The sequence below is a fragment of the Streptopelia decaocto genome (genome assembly GCF_964273445.1).
Source record: "Streptopelia decaocto genome assembly, chromosome: 2".
NCBI lineage: Eukaryota > Metazoa > Chordata > Aves > Columbiformes > Columbidae > Streptopelia > Streptopelia decaocto.
Genome location: NC_138655.1, coordinates 90,431,879 through 90,450,235, shown reverse-complemented (window position 1 = coordinate 90,450,235; position 18,357 = coordinate 90,431,879). Strand labels below are relative to the sequence as shown.

At 44.5% G+C, this 18,357-nt stretch overlaps 1 protein-coding gene across 2 annotated transcripts in view; it reads left to right on the top strand.

The window, feature by feature from the left end:
* The first annotated feature begins 828 nt into the window (after positions 1 to 828).
* F13A1 (coagulation factor XIII A chain) overlaps positions 829 to 18,357 on the top strand; it is a 61,258-nt gene continuing 43,729 nt past the window's right edge. The window contains exons 1-3 of one of the 2 annotated variants that reach the window (XM_082045619.1): positions 829 to 930; positions 1,861 to 2,009; positions 7,816 to 8,004. In XM_082045619.1, coding sequence (XP_081901745.1) covers positions 1,862 to 2,009; positions 7,816 to 8,004 — 337 coding nt within the window. In that variant the 5' untranslated portion in view covers positions 829 to 930; position 1,861. Of the gene's footprint in view, positions 931 to 1,017; positions 1,172 to 1,860; positions 2,010 to 7,815; positions 8,005 to 18,357 lie in introns of those variants that run through there. The other variant, XM_082045620.1, reaches the window with a different exon arrangement.

Genomic DNA, 18,357 nt, shown 5'->3' with positions numbered 1-18,357 from the left:
TATGCCTGTCTGTGCACTTAGTAGGTAATTTGTACCTCTGCTGCCAACCAGTGGGCCTCAGTTCTTGCCTGTACACTGCTTTTTCTTTGTGTAACTCACTCCACTGGTTCATGGAGTTATGTCTGACAGAGGAGGTGTCACACACACTCCCCAGTTATCTTAGAGTTTGGTGGAACTGAACAAAGTTGGCATGGAGCTAAAATGCTTCCACCAGGTACTGCCCCAGACCCTGGCTGTTAGGTGATACACGTTTTATCAGGGGCAAGAGCTGAAGGTCATTTTTGCCAAACATAGCTGTTTGGTGCAAAATACGTTCACTGTCCTGAACTGCAGAGGGTCTTAAGAAAAAGATCCGCTCTGCTGGGCTACCAACAAGCTCTCCATGTCCACGTTCCACACAGTCCTCTGAAGGGACTGGCAGGATGCACCAGGCAGGGGAACTGTCACTGTGTCTGCCTGGGGGTACTCTGAAAACCAGCACATGAAGTTGCATTGCAGGCACCATGAGACAGAGACACCATTAAATATCAGCAACATGGTGAGCATGGCTTCTTGGGCTGTGTCCCTCAGAAAATCCCATTTGGTCTCCCTCATGCCCTTGTGCCATGAGAAGCTCTATTCCGTCTCACTAAGAACTGAAACTTCGGTGCCCAAGCGCCCTGAGATGCTCCTGGTGAGTGGGGTTTGGGCGAGACAGGCGGAGAGAGGGAGGGAGTAAACAAAGATGTGCCAGCAGCGGTGGCAGATCCTCCGAGGTGGTGTGGGGAGGGCTTGGCAACCCTATCAGCACTGTCCTATTGCAACAGGAGGGAGGAGGGTACACAGAGGTTACTTAAAAACCCCCAACTTTTTCCAGGCTTCTATAGCTCTTCTGAAATTCTGCAAGGGAGAAGAAAAAGAAAGAAAGAAAAAAAGCTATCTGAAAAGAAGGTACCCTTGCTAACTAAAAAACTTCCTTTAAGAGCTTACTGTTGTCAAATAATTGCTACATTTTGAATTGCTGTTTTCAGGAGCTTTGGGAAGAAGTTTCGTTCTCAGCCATGAATATTTTCTTAGAAAGATGGCATGGCACTTTCATTGCTACATGCTTCCACTGAAATAGATGTGAAAGCAGTTTTGACTAGCTCAAAGAGAAGTCTCTGATCAGCCTACATCTGAGATTTCCCTTAAGGTTGTTAGCAGGAGAGAAATAAGTGGATAAGTGCTTTTTCCTTTATTTATTTTTTTCCTTTCCCCCCTCTCTCTTTCTTTCTCTCTCTTTCTCAAAAGTGGATTGTCTTGGTACAGGAGTTAGCCTTTTAGATATTGGGTGTTTGTGTGCATAGGGACAAAAATACAATTCTCCAGTAATCACCCACAGACTGTTGTAGGCTGTAGTATTTGGGATGATTGCAGTATAACTTAGAATGTCATTTTTATTAGGGGGAGGTAGTGTGTGATGCACTTTCTGGAAATATAATTTGCTATTTTGGATTCAATAATGCTGTTTTGGATGGTAGAAGAGTGAATGATTTTTTCAGTTTGTTTACCTGAAACTCCCTAATGTTTTTAGTGTCCTGCTTCTCCCAGACAAACACTTCTGTGTTAGGCTTCCTTCTGCTTCTCCCACCCCTCTTCTTCTCTTATTCATGTGTTTTGACAAACACAAAATGCCTTCCACTCCTTAGAGAGCTGTACTCCACCATTAGACTGATGTTTTCTGCCTCTCAGTTTTTATTTATGTGTGTCTAAAAATGTGTAGTTTCCTGGCACCACACATTGTTTTTGGTTTCTCCCATCTTACATGTGCCATGCTGGCTCATGTTTGTTTTTAATTGCAATATCTCTTTCTTTCATGGTATTACAACATTTTTAATACAGGATGTCTGAAACAACGGATACCAATGAAGAGAGGAAACCTCCTCTGAATGGGAGAAGAGCCCTCCCATCAAACAACTCTAATGAAGAAGAAAATGAGGTCCCTGAGATGGAGGCTTTTGGACTGATACCTAGAGGATTTAATCCAAAAGGTACAGTGTACAATTAAGCCATGAATCTATTTTTATTTCTTCCATACTCACCCCTGCCCAGGTCTGTGAATTAAAACCAAACCACTTTTTGCTTAGTATTGTAATTTGTGTCCTACATACCCCTCAGTCTCCTTATGTATTTTGATGTCAGATAGCTTTTGTTGCCGTTCAGGGAAATAACTTACTAAAAACACCCATGTGCTTGGAAACATTACCTCCAGGGTAAGAAAAGCAAGGAGCGAAGAAGTTGAGTGACCAGTCTTCACATTGAACTGTGGGAGTGGTTAAGAAAAAGCCAAGGATGGGTTTTCCCAGTTTGATCACAATCACAGAGGCACTTTAGAAAGTGCTGGCTTCAGGCATGGCTGTGGCAACACTGCATGAAGGGGACAGGAGGAGGCTCCCTTCCTAATGGCCTTTCTGGTTTGTCTGGCCTTGAACTGACTGCAAAACTACTGCAAAATGCCGACTGGCAGGGAAAACTTTTGCTAGATGTTCAACTCTCTCATAAAATGACTGCAATTCTCAAAGACATCCCCATAATTTTAATTATTCTGCTGTGAAAAGTGTTTCAATCATTTGGTTGGGAAGTCAAAACAATATAATGTAGGGGCTAGGCAAATCAATCCACATTCTCAGTGCAAACTTTTTGGAGTGAACCTTAAAAAAAAATAGATAAGATTTCATTAAAAAAAAAAAATCAAGATTGGCTGGTGAATGAGTCACCAATTAAATGATGTTGTTTTTTTGGCCTGTTGGAAATGAACAGCAGAACTTGTTGAATGTGGCAACTCAGGGTAGCAGATGTAATAATACTTAATGCTCATATGGGATTTCTCATGCAGGGTTGAAAAAAGGCTGAATAAATGTGGACAAGCATTAATTACTGGCATTCTACACATTGGGAAATGGGCAAAGAGGTTTTCAGTGACAAACTCAAATTTTTATTGGAAAGAATTATTTCTGTAATCCTAATCATGTGTCTTAACCACATGTTCCCCATTATAATACGCATATATTTTAAAAAAAATGCCTGAGCAAACCAGCTGGCATGTTAAGGCTATAGAAACTTTGCTTGAACATTTTCAAACAACTCTGTAGCTCTGGGGCAAGTATGTGTGTTTAAATTGTCAAATGTAATGCAATACAGGTCCTAACTAGATATTGCTCCAAACCCAATCTGCTCAACTGGAGTTGTGTAAGGGTGTGGGATACCTTGGAACAAATAGAGCCTGTAGCTAAAGCCCACTGGTACCAGGAGAAAGATTCCTATTGCTTTTTGATGTGCTTCCTGTCAGGCTCTGAATGAAGTGTGGTGCTGCTGGATGGGAGCTTCTTGCTTTTCTGAAATACAATTGAAACTTAAGAATGTCAGTTCAAGTGACCTGAGGCAGGAACCAAGTATGTGTTTAAGGTGATACTGCTGGTGAGAAAAACAGCCTTTGTCCAAAGCAAGAGTTTGTGTGGCCAGAGGATAAACACCTCTGTGGGAGTGGTATGGTTGAAAAATAAACTTCTGCATAACAGCAAAACTCTTTTTGTACAGCTGAATCAGCTCTGCTGTGCAGTTCAGCTCTGCAGTGCTTGTAGCAACAACCTACAAGGGGTCACAGGAAGGGAAGGGACTGCAGCCCTCTTCCTGTTTCAGTGCACATCACCTGTGATCTAAGCCTGTGATACCAGCTGATGTCAGTATGATCCCTGGACACACTGGGGTAGGATGCTTAAGTCACCTGTCAGACCACACTAAAGGTTTATAGCTCAATGGAGCTCAGACTGGGACTTATGTTCAGGAGCTGAGCCTGCCCAGAGCACTCACAGCATTGTGCTTGAGGAATAAAGTGAACACCTGCAGGCAGAGCTGGAGCAGCAGAGCATGGCAGGGCTATAGCGCTGCAAGCACATCCTTGCAGAGGGCTGCTTGTGCCACCTCCTTCCCCTTCACCTGCACACCTCTACACTTCTGGGTTGTCCACATTTTTTGTAGTGGTTCCCACATTTCATTGCTGTAACACACTGAAAAAAGCAAACAAATGCTTTTATCCCTTTTATCCCTGCTGCTGCAACTGAGGTGTTTTCTAGCCTTTGGGGAAGGATTGGACACCTGCTATAAACATCTAAATGTCAGTGTCTTCACCTGCATCAGATCATAATCAACACAGAGCCAGCCAGCAAGTGGAGGTGAGGGCACAGGTTGTCCAAAGAGGCTGTGAGTGTCAGTTCCAGGGTGATCTGTACCACACTCCTCTGGCTACAGCAACCAGCCATCAACTGGCCACAATAAGAGTTGCGTACCAGGCTCGCATCATTTAGATACCTAAATTTAACTGAATCCTGCCCTTGATCTGTGCAATGTAGGTGTCTACAGCTGAGCTAGTCACCCTCGTTCCCCTTGACAGCCAACAGAGCGAAACAGGCATTTTTAAGGTGTGATTCATTTGACCTATTTTAGCTACTACTGTAGCATGAGGTAAACTCTGTGCTTGACTAGCTCTCTGCTGACACCCACTTCTGTGCTGCTGAATCACAGCCGGAGCGTGTGGCAGAGGCTGACGGGGACTGCTGCACCCCCAGCCTGGCCAGGGGGCTGCCTGTTGCTGGAGCCCAGCTTCCTTGTGGGAGGAGATGCTCATTGAGGAGGATGCTCAACCCCCGAGTGTTTCTTCAGCAAGAAGCCTGTGTCTCTGTGAGCACACCTGTGCCGTGTCCTCCCCCTGGCTATTCCTAACTAGCTCATCTCTCCACAATGTGTTACACGTGGGCCTGGCACTTACAGCTGCTTGGTGGGAGGACGCAGCCTTGTGGCCCCATGGTCTACAAGCTCCCCACGCACCTTCCTTTGCAATGTTCAGCAACTCGACAGAGAATCGTGCTTCCCCTGTTGGCACAGCAATGGGCACCTCTTTTGGAAACTCACACTATTTGGTTTGTAATCCTGAGCCCTTTTTCTCTGATCCTTCAAGAAAACCTGATATTTTAAGGCTATTTTTGTTATTTGAAAAACAGCTCAAGCTTGTGCTCATTTATTTCCACACAAGCTTAACACTGCAAAAGCTTTAAGAAAGCATCAGACTGCTGCCTCTCATGCAGCAAACCTGCTTGCACTAAACAACAGACCAGGCTACAGGCAAACTAACAAAAGGACCTGACTTAAAAGGAGGCCTTGGTGGCCACCTGTCCCTCACAAACAGACGAGCAGTGACGTGCACTTTGTCTGGAGCCTTCCTTTGATCACACTCTGGTGATGGATTAGCACAGACCGTTACCTTGCTCAGGTTTTGTCCTCCATAATTACCATTACTGTAATTAACACAGGCTTGGTCACAGTTTATCTCGATCTGGCAAGCTCAACATACATTCTAACAGTGAAAGTGGAATGTGTTTTCTGCAGGTGCGTATGGCTATGTTTTGACAGGAGCCATGTAAGGGTCTGAGATAAAATGAAGCAAATACTGAACTGGTGGCCCAGGGTGGCTTAGCTTTGCAGTTCCTTGAAGGGGAAAACATGCGAAAGAAGGGCAGGGTCACTGTTGCTTTTTAATTCAGAACATGAGATGAAAACAAAAGCCCTCAGCTCTCTTTTTATGCCTCCTTGGAAGGAGGGAGAAGCTGAGCCAAACTTACTGATAGCTTCAAACCAAGGTATGCAGCTTTTACATGCACTGCTTTCAACCTGGGAGGGTTGAGAGAGAAAACTGGAGACATTCTCCCCTGCCCCTGCTTTACCCCCCTCTGGGAAGTTCCTGCCTCACATGATTTGTGAGCTTTGTCAGTGTTATTGTGAGTGAGCATTGATAAGTTTTGCAGGGAGGGAGGCAAAGACATGCCCCACTTCACAGAGTAGAAATGAGAATGATTTCTGAGCAAAACACATTTAATGTTTCACACAAAAACCATCTCTGTAACTTCAGCCAGCACTAAAGCCAGCAGGGATCTACAGAAGCTACTCCAGAAGCCTAGTGAATTAAATGGAGGATAACAATAACATTGCCATGGGACTTCAAGCCTGCCTCAGGATTCAACAGGATATTCCAGCCTGGGTTAGCAGGAGGTGGATGGGTTTAGGTTCAGTTGTCCAAGGCTTTTCCATAAAAGGATCCTCAGACAGGTCCCTTCCTTTTCCCTTTCCCTTTCCCTTTCCCTTTCCCTTTCCCTTTCCCTTTCCCTTCCCTTTTCTCCTCCCAGCTGATGGTGATAATGCACCAGCAGGACCTGCTCCTGATGCCCCCTCTCTGTCTCCTGCCACCCAGAGGCCAGTTTGGGTGTCTTGACTGGGGCAGAAGGACCATGCTGGTGTCCAGGGGAGTTGCTGCATGCGGGCTCTGCTGCTGTCTGGAACACATCCCTGCAGAAGGGCGGGGCTGAGGCAGATGCCACAGTAGCCTGGAGTCTGTGCATCCCAGAGGGAACTGCTCTGCTGTTTGTTCAGAGCCAGCCACCATGCAACATCTCCCTACCTTTAAGGAAGAGCAGCATACAAAGCTGTTGCTTGAGATTCCATGAAACAGGCCTCATCCAGTCCTCAGTGACTTCAATATCCAACTCATTAGCTGAGCACATCATTCCATCTCACAGTGTACTCAATTCCAGGCCAAATTAGCCACCATCAGGAGTACACACAGCTCCACCAGCTGCTGTAAATGTGCACCTCTTTTTGCCAGGCATGAATTTGGCTCTGTATCATCAGTATAAAATGCAGGAATTATCTAGTTTCTAACTGTCAGCACCTGGAAAGACAAGCTGAGAGCTGCAAATCAAGCTTTACACTTCAATCTCTCTCCTGGTGGTGGGTACTAATGGTCCTCCTGGCATAGATTTTGTGATTATCTGCCCAAGTATGTAGGCAAAAGAATGATGTCCAGTTTGTTTTCATGTGGTTGCTTGTTCTGTGAGAAGACTCCCATTGTGAAAATTCCCGGAACGGTGCAGTCATGTAGCTCGTGGTGACTGCAAGTGCCTTTGGCTATCCCAATGCCACCCCACAATGGTCATTAGCTGAGCAGGCTAAGTTCTAGCAGTGGTAGGCTATAACCCTTTAGACAGCCCTAATTTGAAGGGAGTGAAGTTTTGCCCATGCATGTTATAGATACCTACTGCTGTTTGCCTATAACTCTATGCTGTAATTATACACTGTAATGTTATATTTAGTTTTCATAAGAAGACGGTAATAGCAGTGGAAGTGTACTGAGAAGCTGAGTCTAGACACATACAGTACACCAAAACCTTATTTAATACAGACAATCCAAGCTCTCAGCTGAATGCAAGATCATTATCTGCATCTCAGGCTCTTCAGCGCTCAATAGTAGCAGCGCTTTGCAAACATTAATATATTTAAACATCACAAACCCCCTGTGAATTTACATTTTACAAATTAAGGGCTACAAGATGGGAGACATGAAGCCACAGCTGTCAAAGATCCACTGATTGCACTGGTAAACTTGTGACAGCAAGGCCCAGACTTGCAGAAAGCCAATGCCAAAGGAAAGATGGAGCCCAGCTCTCCCTGGGGACATTGATCTTTCTACCCATAGCAACCTGGTCTTTCTGCAATTGCTTTCATAATTCACTAGAAACCTTGCAGTGTCTGTGAAAATGGCAGGTAGATGGAGAAGTGTCAGTCTGTGAGTCCCTGCTCAGCCAGGAGGATGTAAACCCTGAACAGATCCAGCATGCTCCATTGCATGGTGTTCCTTGATGAGGCAATGTTGGAGAAGGGGAGGACAGGGCTTCTCATGATGTTGATATCTGTGTTGACATTCCGATATACTGACTCCTTTCCTCTCTGTTCATTTACATGTCCCTGCAGATTACCTGCGTGTTGTGGATATTCAGATGTTCAAGGAGCCCCATGAGATCAACAAGCAGCAGCACCACACTGACAAGTACTACAGCCCCAAGCTGATAGTGCGTCGGGGACAGCTTTTCCAAATCCAGGTTGACTTCAACCGGCCCTATAACCCAGAGACGGACCAATTCTGGCTGGAGTATTTGATAGGTAAGTGCCTGGTAAAGGCTGTGTCATATCAGCAAAGTAAGGTTGAAGAGTCTTTCATAAACAGGAACACAGCAGTACTCAATGTCTGGGCCTTTTCCTCTTAAACCATAAAAACAGGCTTAACCATAGGCAAGGAAGAGCTTTTCTAAACAGGATCTGAATCCTTACTCGAGAAAGTCAGTAGAATTTCTTGTGAGAGAAGAAGAGCAGAATTGGGGACTTTCAAATTTATCTCTAGTTAATGCCGTAAGGCAATTCTGACAAGTAGGTGGAACGGGAAACATATTTTATTAGCATCTAGGAGATGCAGAGAGGAGGAGTCTGTTGTTTGAGGTGGGAGAGATGACTATGTATGAACTGGGATAACAAAATGCTGAGTATGCAAGGTGGGAAAATTACACAGGGTGGAAGAATAGGAAGCCTTGCAACTTTGCAGCCTGCATCTGGTGTAAAAGGATCTGGCGGTGCCGATTGACAGCCAGCTGAACATGATCCAGCACTGTGCCCAGGTGGCCACAAAGGCCAATAGCATCCTGGTTTGTATCAGCAATAATGTGGCCAGCAGGACTAGGGAAGTGATTGTCCTCTTGCACTGGGCACTAGTGAGGCCACAAATTGAATCCTGTGTTCAGTTTTGGGCCTATCACTGCAAGAAAGACATTGAGGTGCTGGAGAGAATTCAGAGAAGACCAATGAAGCTGGTGAAAGGTCTGAAGCACCAGTCTGATGAGAAGCAGCTGAGGGAACTGGTGCTGTTTAGCCTGGAGAAAAGGAGGCTGAGGGGAGACCTTATCACTCCCTACAACTATGGGAAGGGAGGTTGTAGCATGTAGGGTGTTGGTCTCTTCTCCTGAGCAGCAAGTGATAGGACGAGAGGAAATGGCCTCAAGTTGTGCCAGGGGAGATTTAGTTTGGATATTATGAAAAATTTCTTCATGGAAAGGGCTGTGAAGCACTGGAACAGGCTGCCCAGGGAAGTGGTTGAGTCCCCATCCCTGGAGGTGTCTAAAAGATGTGTAGATGAGGACCTTAGGGACATGTTTTAGTGCCAGAGTTAGGTTACAGTTGGATTCGGTGATCTTGAGGGCCTCTTCCAACTGGAATGATTCTATGATTCTGTGATTTACAGCCAACTTGGTAACAAGGGAGAAGGTTCAGAGATTGTAGCTTTAGACCAGAGACTTACTTAGGGGCACTTCAGAGGCTTTCTTGATTTACTGCAAAAAGAGCAAGAAATCATTTTTCTTCTCACTGAGAGTTCATCAGAGCCCCAGGTCCTAAGGTACCTGTTGGTTTATTGAAGGAACAGCACCAGAGAACAGCATCCCTGGAAGTGTTTACAAGACGTGTAGGTGAGGTTCTTAGGGATGTGGTTTAGAGCTGGGCTCCACAGTGCTAGGTTAACAGTTTGACTCAAAGATCTTTCCCAATCAAAATGATTCTATGACCTCGCTAAAGAAGGAAACCAAGCAACAGAGTGGAGCCTCCTACTTTTCTCCCAAGATGGCCCCACTGAATACTGTTCCCTGCATCACAGCTCTGGGAAAGCCCCAGCTTCACCTAGAGTGATCTGGGAGTTTCTGTGTTAAGACATCAATGTTTCCCTTATAAACTCTTTAAAGTAGGTTTGAATTGACGTTTTAATTTACTTTCCTGAGAGATGCAGTTCCAAAATTTGTAACATTGATTTTTTTCCACCATTGAATTATGATGATGTGGCCATTTATTAGATTTGTTGCATTTTAAACCTAGATGGGCATTTATCTCTTAAACATATGTGCAGTGGAAAGGTTACTGTCTGCTCATTTTTTTTCATGGGTCTCTTCTTTCTAATTTAAATTAGGGTTGGGAGGCATGTTATGACAGTCCAGTGAATGATTGGCTGAACAGCCACAAGTGCCTTTAAAAATTTAATATGCATAAATATCATTAGTTCTTTTGGGATTTAATTAAATTCAAGACTGTTCTTATCTTTATATGTTTAAAACAAACAGCTGTAGCAAGAAGAAGTGGAAAATGGAACATTTGTTTTTTATTGAATTGTGTGCAGTTTGCGTTTGTTTTAATCAGATATTCTATATTGGAAGAAGAAATTTAACACTTCTTTTGACATTGCACAGTCCACTTAAGAGAACAGATTCACTTATTTTCCTCTTGCTCTTTCCTAACACATCTGTCCATGGTTTGTACTGTGAATCTCTAATCAGGGATAAAAATCCCTTCATCCTCAGCCACAGTAGGAATGGGGTTACATGCCAGGGGAGACTTTGCAACAAACTCAGCTCTGAATGACTTTGGAGTCAGCCCTGAGTCTGTGGTTGACTTCTCCTCCCCATTCTTTGCTATTACTGTGAAATGGGAACAGTAATGCTGATGTCCCATGTGTGGTATCTGGCAATCAGCTGAAGAAAAGTGCTGCATATACAGGATAGTATATAATGCTATTGCCCTTTCCTGCTTTTCAAGTGTCTGTTTCTGTGAACACCACTGCCCTCTTTCTACAATGAATTTATTATAGCTCACAGAGATTCAGCTGTGAGAAGAGATGTTCAAGCTCCTCTTCTAGGAACTGGTTAATACTCAGTGCTCCACAAATGTTTCTTTTTATGTACATGTGGTGAAAACACAGTACATTTTTTTCTCAGAGGCTGGCAACAGAAAGCAAGACAAAAACAGTCCACAAAGGAGAAGGAAATTATCCAGAGATGATCTGCTTGACTCTCGCTACTTCTCCTTTTATTGGCAAGTCCAGGAGAAAGAAGGGGTTTCTTGTACTTAGGAAAGGGAACAGAGTGCTCAAGATTTCAGTGTTCTGCTCTTAAACTTTTTGTAATGGGGAGCTGTGGCCTTTTACATCCAGGTTTTTTCTGTTCTTCTGCCTGAAGAGCAGTCATCCACCTCTCAGCTACCTGAAAGCCAGAGCCCAGTCCAAAATCTGTCCCTAGACTGCCTTGGGTTGCAGTTTAGCCCTGCTGTCTTAAAATGGGGTCAACTCCCTTCTGGATATTTTTTTTTTCTCCCATTGACTCTCCCCCATAGACCAAGGTCTGACTTTAAGATCACCAAAGACCTGCCCTGTGGTACTGTCAGGCAGGAGCTACACCAAGGGACTGGCTCAGGCCAGAGCCATACAGCAGAGGCAGCTTGAGCTCAGGGAAACAAGGGCTATATCACCTAGGAAGGTGCTGAGTTTGAAAGATTAAATTGATTGACACACAGAAATACGGGCAGATGGTTGTAAAATTACCTTTCCAAAGAGCTCTCTCTGTGCCCAAGCAGACTTCAAATGGTACAGCAGAGCAGTAGAATAACCTAGGTTGGAGGGACCTCTGGAGGTCTCATGTCCAAGCCCTTGCTCAAAGCAGGCCCATCTTGCTCTGGCTGCTCAGGGCCTCACCCTAGGGACAGGTTTTGGGTATCTCCAAAGGTAGGGAGGCCACTTCAAGCAATATGGACCGTGCTGTCTACAAGATGTAGAATCTTTTGGGTGTTTCAAGGTGCTATTCTCACAAGGTACAAAGATACTTTTGGTAGGGTTGGCTGGCCTTGGCTCCCAGAGAATTCAACTGGAGCTGGGAAAACTCAACATCTCTTTTTGCAGGGCTGTACCAACACTGAGGGCTGTTTGTACAATAGCACCATAAAAAGCTGTTCAGAAATTATAAGTTCCCAGCACTGGAAATTTCCCAGCATTGACGTTAATCCATCACAGAATTTTTGTCCATTAAAGACTAATTTTGCTCCTGAAAAATGAGGCAATGGTAATGACTTGATCCTGTGTGTGTGCAGAACTATTCTATTTCCTCTATTCCCTAAAATTTAGTTTTAGTTCTCTTTTCTTTGCTTCTATTTTTGCTTCTTTTGCATCATTAAAAAGATGATTAATGAAGCAAGTAAAGCAAGAAGAGACTGCGTAATCCTACTAATTGATAATGAATCAAGGGTACCTGGGACAAATGCTTCTCGCGTCTTGTGAAAGTGGGTCTGAAACACTCACAGAACAGTCTTTACCAACAGTTTCTTTTAATCCACAGTCCATTTAAAGACCATTCACACAGTCTGGAATTCATGGGCAAAATTATATAAACAAATATATATGTGTAAATATGTAAGTAATTCACTCCAGCCTCTTGAAAGTCACTTTTACTGATATTCTTCTTTGATAGTTCCTTATGACTAAAGTCCTTTTCACTTTAAAAGACTGTTTTCCATAGAGTCATCATCAGTGAAACTGGATGAAGTGCTAACGTGAATTATTATAATTCAGTTTTTCACATAATGCTTCATCAAACTAGGACTATACTTGTCTGCCAAAGTATGGAAAACAATGAATGTGTCAAAAAATCCGTGTGGAAAATTATCCACTTATGAAGAGTAGTGCGATGTTATTCTGGTCTCATGCTGGACTGCAGCCCTGCCCCAGTACCTGTGGTTTCGGAGCTGCTCCATCACTACATATTTCCTTCCTCGCAGCCCATTTCCTGGCTTTAATAGGAGGCAAGGTGAGCATCACCCCTGGGGAAATACTCATTTTATTGGTCTGGGGTTAAGATGAAAGAGCCACAAGAGAGCTGTGGATGCTGTGCTTACATCCCACAGCAGAAACAACTGCAGTGTACATGGAGCCCCAGGGAGCGTAGAGGAGCCAATGACCCCTTCACCCTTCTTGATCTCTCTTGACTACCACATTCATGGCAGTGGGTATACTTTGTGCTGCTCTTAGCTTTCCACAGTGTGGAGCTCACTCTGTTCAAGCATGGCTCCTGCACCTGGGGCAGCCAGTTTAGCATGAGTGCTGCAAAGTTTCCACAGTCACTGCTGCAACAGCACTGATTTTTCTGAAAAGGAGATGAATTATTAGATGGGCTTATATGGCCTTCAGTCTTGTTTTTAGTAGTAGTTTCCTATACATGGTTGTAAATCCTACAGTGGTTGATGAGTTTATATGTTGCATCCTTACTCTAATGATATATTTCCCCACTTCCTCATAAATTGTTGTCTATTTGTATTTTCCTTAAATGGCTTCATAAATCTATATATATTGGTCTAGCCCTAAATATTATTAGGAACATTTTATTCATTGGCATATTTCTGGAATGATCATAAATCCTGGTCCGCCAGGCTACACTCACCTTTCCACACATGTGCATGCATGGGCACCCATGCAGCCACCCATATGCACTGCTCAGGCTCCTATAAATCGTTGCCTTTTGGCCTGAGATGAGAGCAGAGACTTACTGCTCCTTTTTCTACAGTCTTTCCAGGCCTGCTCCACAGGAATAGTTATAAACACAAGAAAGGAGCTAAGAACATAAAGATGTTTTAGCTGATCCTATATGGCTTATTTAGGTGACACTACATTCCCACTTATAGTCAGAGGGGCATCTAAATACAACTAAATAATCAAGGGTTCAATTCAGGACACTCACACCAGCATCAGTGGAGCTCTTCATAGTATCCACAGTCTTTATCTAATTTCACAGCAGTGTTGGGACATGGGTTATTCCAGGAAGGTTGAGGTTTTGTTCCTTTTGTCAGGCAGTAAATCTGTCTTAGTGGGAAGTATTGCTACCCTTGCTGTCACCTGTCCTCCTCAGCAGCTCTGGGGCAGGGGAGGTGGTAGCTAATGGAGTGACTGGGACATGAGGTGTCCCCCAGCACCTCAGATGGGATGTTGAGCTGAGTTCTGCTTCTGGGAAAAAGTTGCTCATTGGAAAAAAGTTGGATCTTTATTTTTTTAGGAGCCTTCTTGGCATTATACAAGAGCAACTAACTTCAGTGCTGGTGGAAAAGTCTGTTGGTGCTGGTATGTAACACAGTGCTAAGAGTTTATTAAATCACTATATGCCTCTTTAACAAAGAACTACAAAAATTGAACATTGATACAGAAACACCTGTCTGAACATGGAGTCCCATTTGGGGGAAGAAAGAATAATGTATCAGCAGTGGAATGCATTTCCTACAAATTTACTCCAGAGAAGAGGCCTGTATGCCAGCTCTTAGCAAAGAACAACAAAATTTGCTTTCTGAATGAAGGCTTTGGGATATTTTTTTGCTCCTCCCTGGAATTCCCAGCCAGGCCCTAGAGGAGCAGAGAGGAGGGAGTCCCTTGAGGTGCTCTATAAATAGCCATATTTCATACAAAGGAATCTTTGTCTTTATTATGTTCTTTTGCACTGCTGCTGCAGCATCAAGTGGCACATAAAATCTATCTGTATTTTTAAATGGTTTTAGTACCTAAGGTGTGTGACTCTGATGTGTGTTTTATGACTATAAAGTACTAGAAACATTCACTTCTGGGACAGAGTGGTCAGATGTTATTCCTAGCTGGAGCCAAAGCAAGAATTATTTCAAGATACTTGGGTTTCCTACATTTCAAAGTCCATATTCGGTGTTTCTGAGGGCAATGGGATTTGAGGGTGGGAAGAACCCAGGTGTAATATTAAAGTAGTGGTTTGAAGACACCAATGATTTTTAGAAAAATATGTTTCTCCTTCTTGCTTGTTTTGATTATTTGGGTTTTATTAGACTATCTCTCTTTTTTCTTTTCTTTTTTTCCCCCTCTTCTCTCTCCCTTCTCCCCCTTTCTCCCCCTTTCTCCCCCTTTCTCCCCCTTTTCTCCCTTTTTCTCCCTTTTTCTCCCCCTTTCTCCCTTTTTCTCCCTTCTTCCTCTCCTCTCCTCTCCTCTCCTCTCCTCTCCTCTCCTCTCCTCTCCTCTCCTCTCCTCTCCTCTCCTCTCCTCTCCTCTCCTCTCCTCTCCTCTCCTCTCCTCTCCTCTCCTCTCCTCTCCTCTCCTCTCCTCTCCTCTCCTCTCCTCTCCTCCCCTCTCCTCCCCTCTCCTCCCCTCTCCTCCCCTCTCCTCCTCTCCTCCTCTCCTCTTCTCTCTCCTCCTCTCCATTCTTTCTTCTTCTTTCCCTTGTTCTACTTCATTTCCTCTTTCCTGTCTCCTCTTTCATCTTTCCTGTCTCCTCCTTCCTCTTTCCTTTTCTGACACTTCTAGTTATTCATAGTGACTAATAAGGCTTGGTCCCAGATTGTAAAAACCCCTCCCAAGGCTGCTTTTTACAATAAAGCTTACCTCTGCTACACAGCTACTCTACTTGTGGCTTCCAGCTCAGATTTGTTTATCAGCCTCTCACAATTATTAAACTTCCAGGGCTGACATTGAAATAGATTCTTTACCCTTTGTATGAAACGTTGTATCTAGGTAAAACAAATGAACCTAGCAGGAAAATTGTCAATCTTACTATGTGTAATGTACATCCCAAAAGGAGACAGATTCTTCAACTCCTTTAAAAACCAATTTTCTAAGGAGGGTTCCTAAAAAGACTATTGAGAAACAGCATTGTTCACTTCCCTCTCTTCTGAGTTATCCTGCTTCCATAAGAGAAGGATTGTCCTTTGAAGCTCTCTGTGCTGCCAAATTTCCCCTCCTCCCTGCTGAAAGAAAAACATCTACTCACTTGTGTAGGGCCTTTCCAAGAGCAGCCATTGGTCCCTCCACTGGCTGTGCTGACAGTGTGGTGCTAACTCAGCAGTGGCATTTAGGAGCTGTCTAATGCACTCACACCATACAGCAACATGTATATCCCCTGGGGAAAAACTAAATTAGGTGGAGATAGGGGCTTCAAGGGACTGAGCAGGGGAGAAGGAGGAGGTGTATCATCTGAGCAAGACCTCGTCCCTGTTAATCACTTTGAAGGACCAGCCCCAGACTTGGGTAGCTGGAGGAGGAGCACTCGTGTTTCGCTGACTGAACTTGCTGTACCTACCTCTCACCCTCCCTCTGTTGCTGCAGATCTCTCTCTGGTGTGGCAGTTTCACCCAGAATTAAACACAGCTTGCCTCCATGCCTGACAAGCCTGGAGCTGACATGCTAAGGAGCTGAGGCATATGTTAAAAATAACTCACTGTGAATGCGTGCGTGTGGCCACGGTTCTGTGTTTTACACGGCTCATTCTTTTGCTGCTGTGTAAATAGACTTTGGCAAGCTTTAAAAACATGGCTCTCTGATTTTTTGCCACTGTGAAGTGTATGTTGTGTGAGGGGTATCTCATACATGCCTGTATTCACACGTTCGTCAGTCATGGTGCATTTCACCATGTAGACCTCCACTCGTATTTATTTACTTTCAAAACCTCGTGGCGCAGCTCTGAGGGAGACCTGAGCTCCTTTATAGCAACAGCAGCTATTTTGGTCCTCTTTTCCTGGGCTCCTGGAAACCCCAGGAGTAGAACTGAGCCAAGCTGCAGCTGAAGGGAGCAGGAGCTTTAGGAGTCCAGCTTGGATAGCTACAGAAACCAAGGTGGATTAAGAAAGGATAAGAAAAGTATGTAAGGGTTGCAGGTCTGTGTACTGTGTAGCAGGGAAAATAGATATGTTTGGGCCATTAAACCTTTGGTAAAAGGGAGGTTTCTGTAAAAAAATGCCTTCTGGCAGTAATGTGGCTCAGTGCCTAGCATTAAAACGTGAAGAGTTGGAGCACTATAAGAGAGGGCCACTGTGAATTCTCTCTTGTCCTCTCCTACCTCAAAGGCAAGACAGTCAGCAGCTCCCGTTCTAATGCCTGATATCTTCATAGCTGCAAAAGGAGCCTATAAAAAACTCACTCTGTGCCTGATGGTAAAAGCGCAGCAACCTCTAGGTTTTCAGAATTCTCAGGCCGGATTTTCCCACTTTTGCATGTTGTTAGAGAGAGGAGAGGGACATCCCAACAACATGATGTCATGCAACTCCTTTGTCTTTCACAGAGCAATTGGCTGTGAAATGTCCTTTACTGAGGGCCAAGGCCTCCTACACCCAAAGCACACGTGAGCATCAGGGACTGAGACAGCCACAAAGAACTGGCTGTGGAGCATGGTTCAGGCTGCCAGCTCCTGGAGTAAATGAGAGTGAGAGGGATCCTGAGCCAGCTGATGCTGCTGGCAGATGTACCCTTCTGTCAGCATAAAACCAGTTTATCTTCTCTGCATGGCTCCTGGTCCTGACATGCACCCAAACAGCCTCCTGACTCTCCATGGGTTGCGTTATCAACAGAGACCCTGCAGAGATTGTTCTGCCAGGCGTTTGCAGGCCTTTGGTGATGAGTCTTCAGATAATATTGAATCTTCTTCCTTAGAGACCCTAACCCAGAGAATGAAACCGCCGTTGCACATAATCCCTTCTGAGAAAGGGCTGACATTGCAGATATCCCAACTATGACCCAAAGTTGGCCCTGCTTTTCCAGTGCAGCCAGAAATGTGTGCTCAAGATGTAGATGAAAAACAAGTGGCCAAGCTGTCCCAAGAGGACTTCTCTACAATGTTGATAAACATAGTACTGAACCTACGTAAGGATGCTTTTGCCAAAAACCTTAGCATGTAATGCCAAAGTTATTCAGCTTTATAGCACTCTAGTATCAAGACAACAGATGTGTATATATGAGACTAGTGTGGCTGGTGCTGTCAGGTGTCTAGATGTTTGATTACAGTTCAGCTGCACAAGCTCCTGTCAGAAGTTACAACTCCCTTACTCCCCCTTTTGCATTTTGTTGGGGTTTTTTTTCAGAAGATTAGGGAACCTGTCCTCTCTTCAAAGAAAATGTTGAAAATGGCTAACTGTGCTCTTGAGGGCTCTGCCCATCTTACCAGCCTTCCTCACTTCAGGATTTATGCAATTGCTAACAAGCACTGAACCCTGCTTGTCTGTCAGAAGCAAACAATGCTTTCTTGTATTTACTGTTTGTAACATCTGCAAATTACTTTGACTTCTAGGATATACATTCCCTGGCATCTCTGCTGTGTCTGCAAGATGCAGGCAATACCCCACAGTGTCTTCTCTTTGTGGGTGAGCAAGACAGTGCAATGCCCTCTTCCTCTTACTGCGTGGGAGCAGCATGGGCTCTGGGCTGAAAGGATCTCCTCAGCACCAGTCTACAAGTGCTCCCTTGTCAAATGGCAGGTATATTAGGGTGTCTCGTGGCTTTGCATGCAAGAAGGACCTTTGTTTGGAAAGGCAAATGGAGTTTTGCATGTTGAGGTTTCAGAAAAGTGGAAATAACAGGGGCTTGGTGTTTTGCTGAACCAGCTACAAGGTGCCAGTGACAGGGTTTCCATAAGGATGTCTCGCAAAGGCCTCATGGCCTCTTTGAGGTCTTAGCTGGTTCCTATAGGCAGATTTGCTGTGGAGTGATTCTTCAGCCTCCCTGTGTGCACGTGGTGCACATGTATGTGGTGGTGCAAAGCCCCTGCCACAGCACAGCTCCTCCTGTCCCAGTAGGCTCCCACACTGACATGCAGCTTCGAGTGAAGATAATAATGTCAGTTCCTAACCATGTTAAAATAGTAATCTTTCCTCGCTCCCACCTTTCTGAAG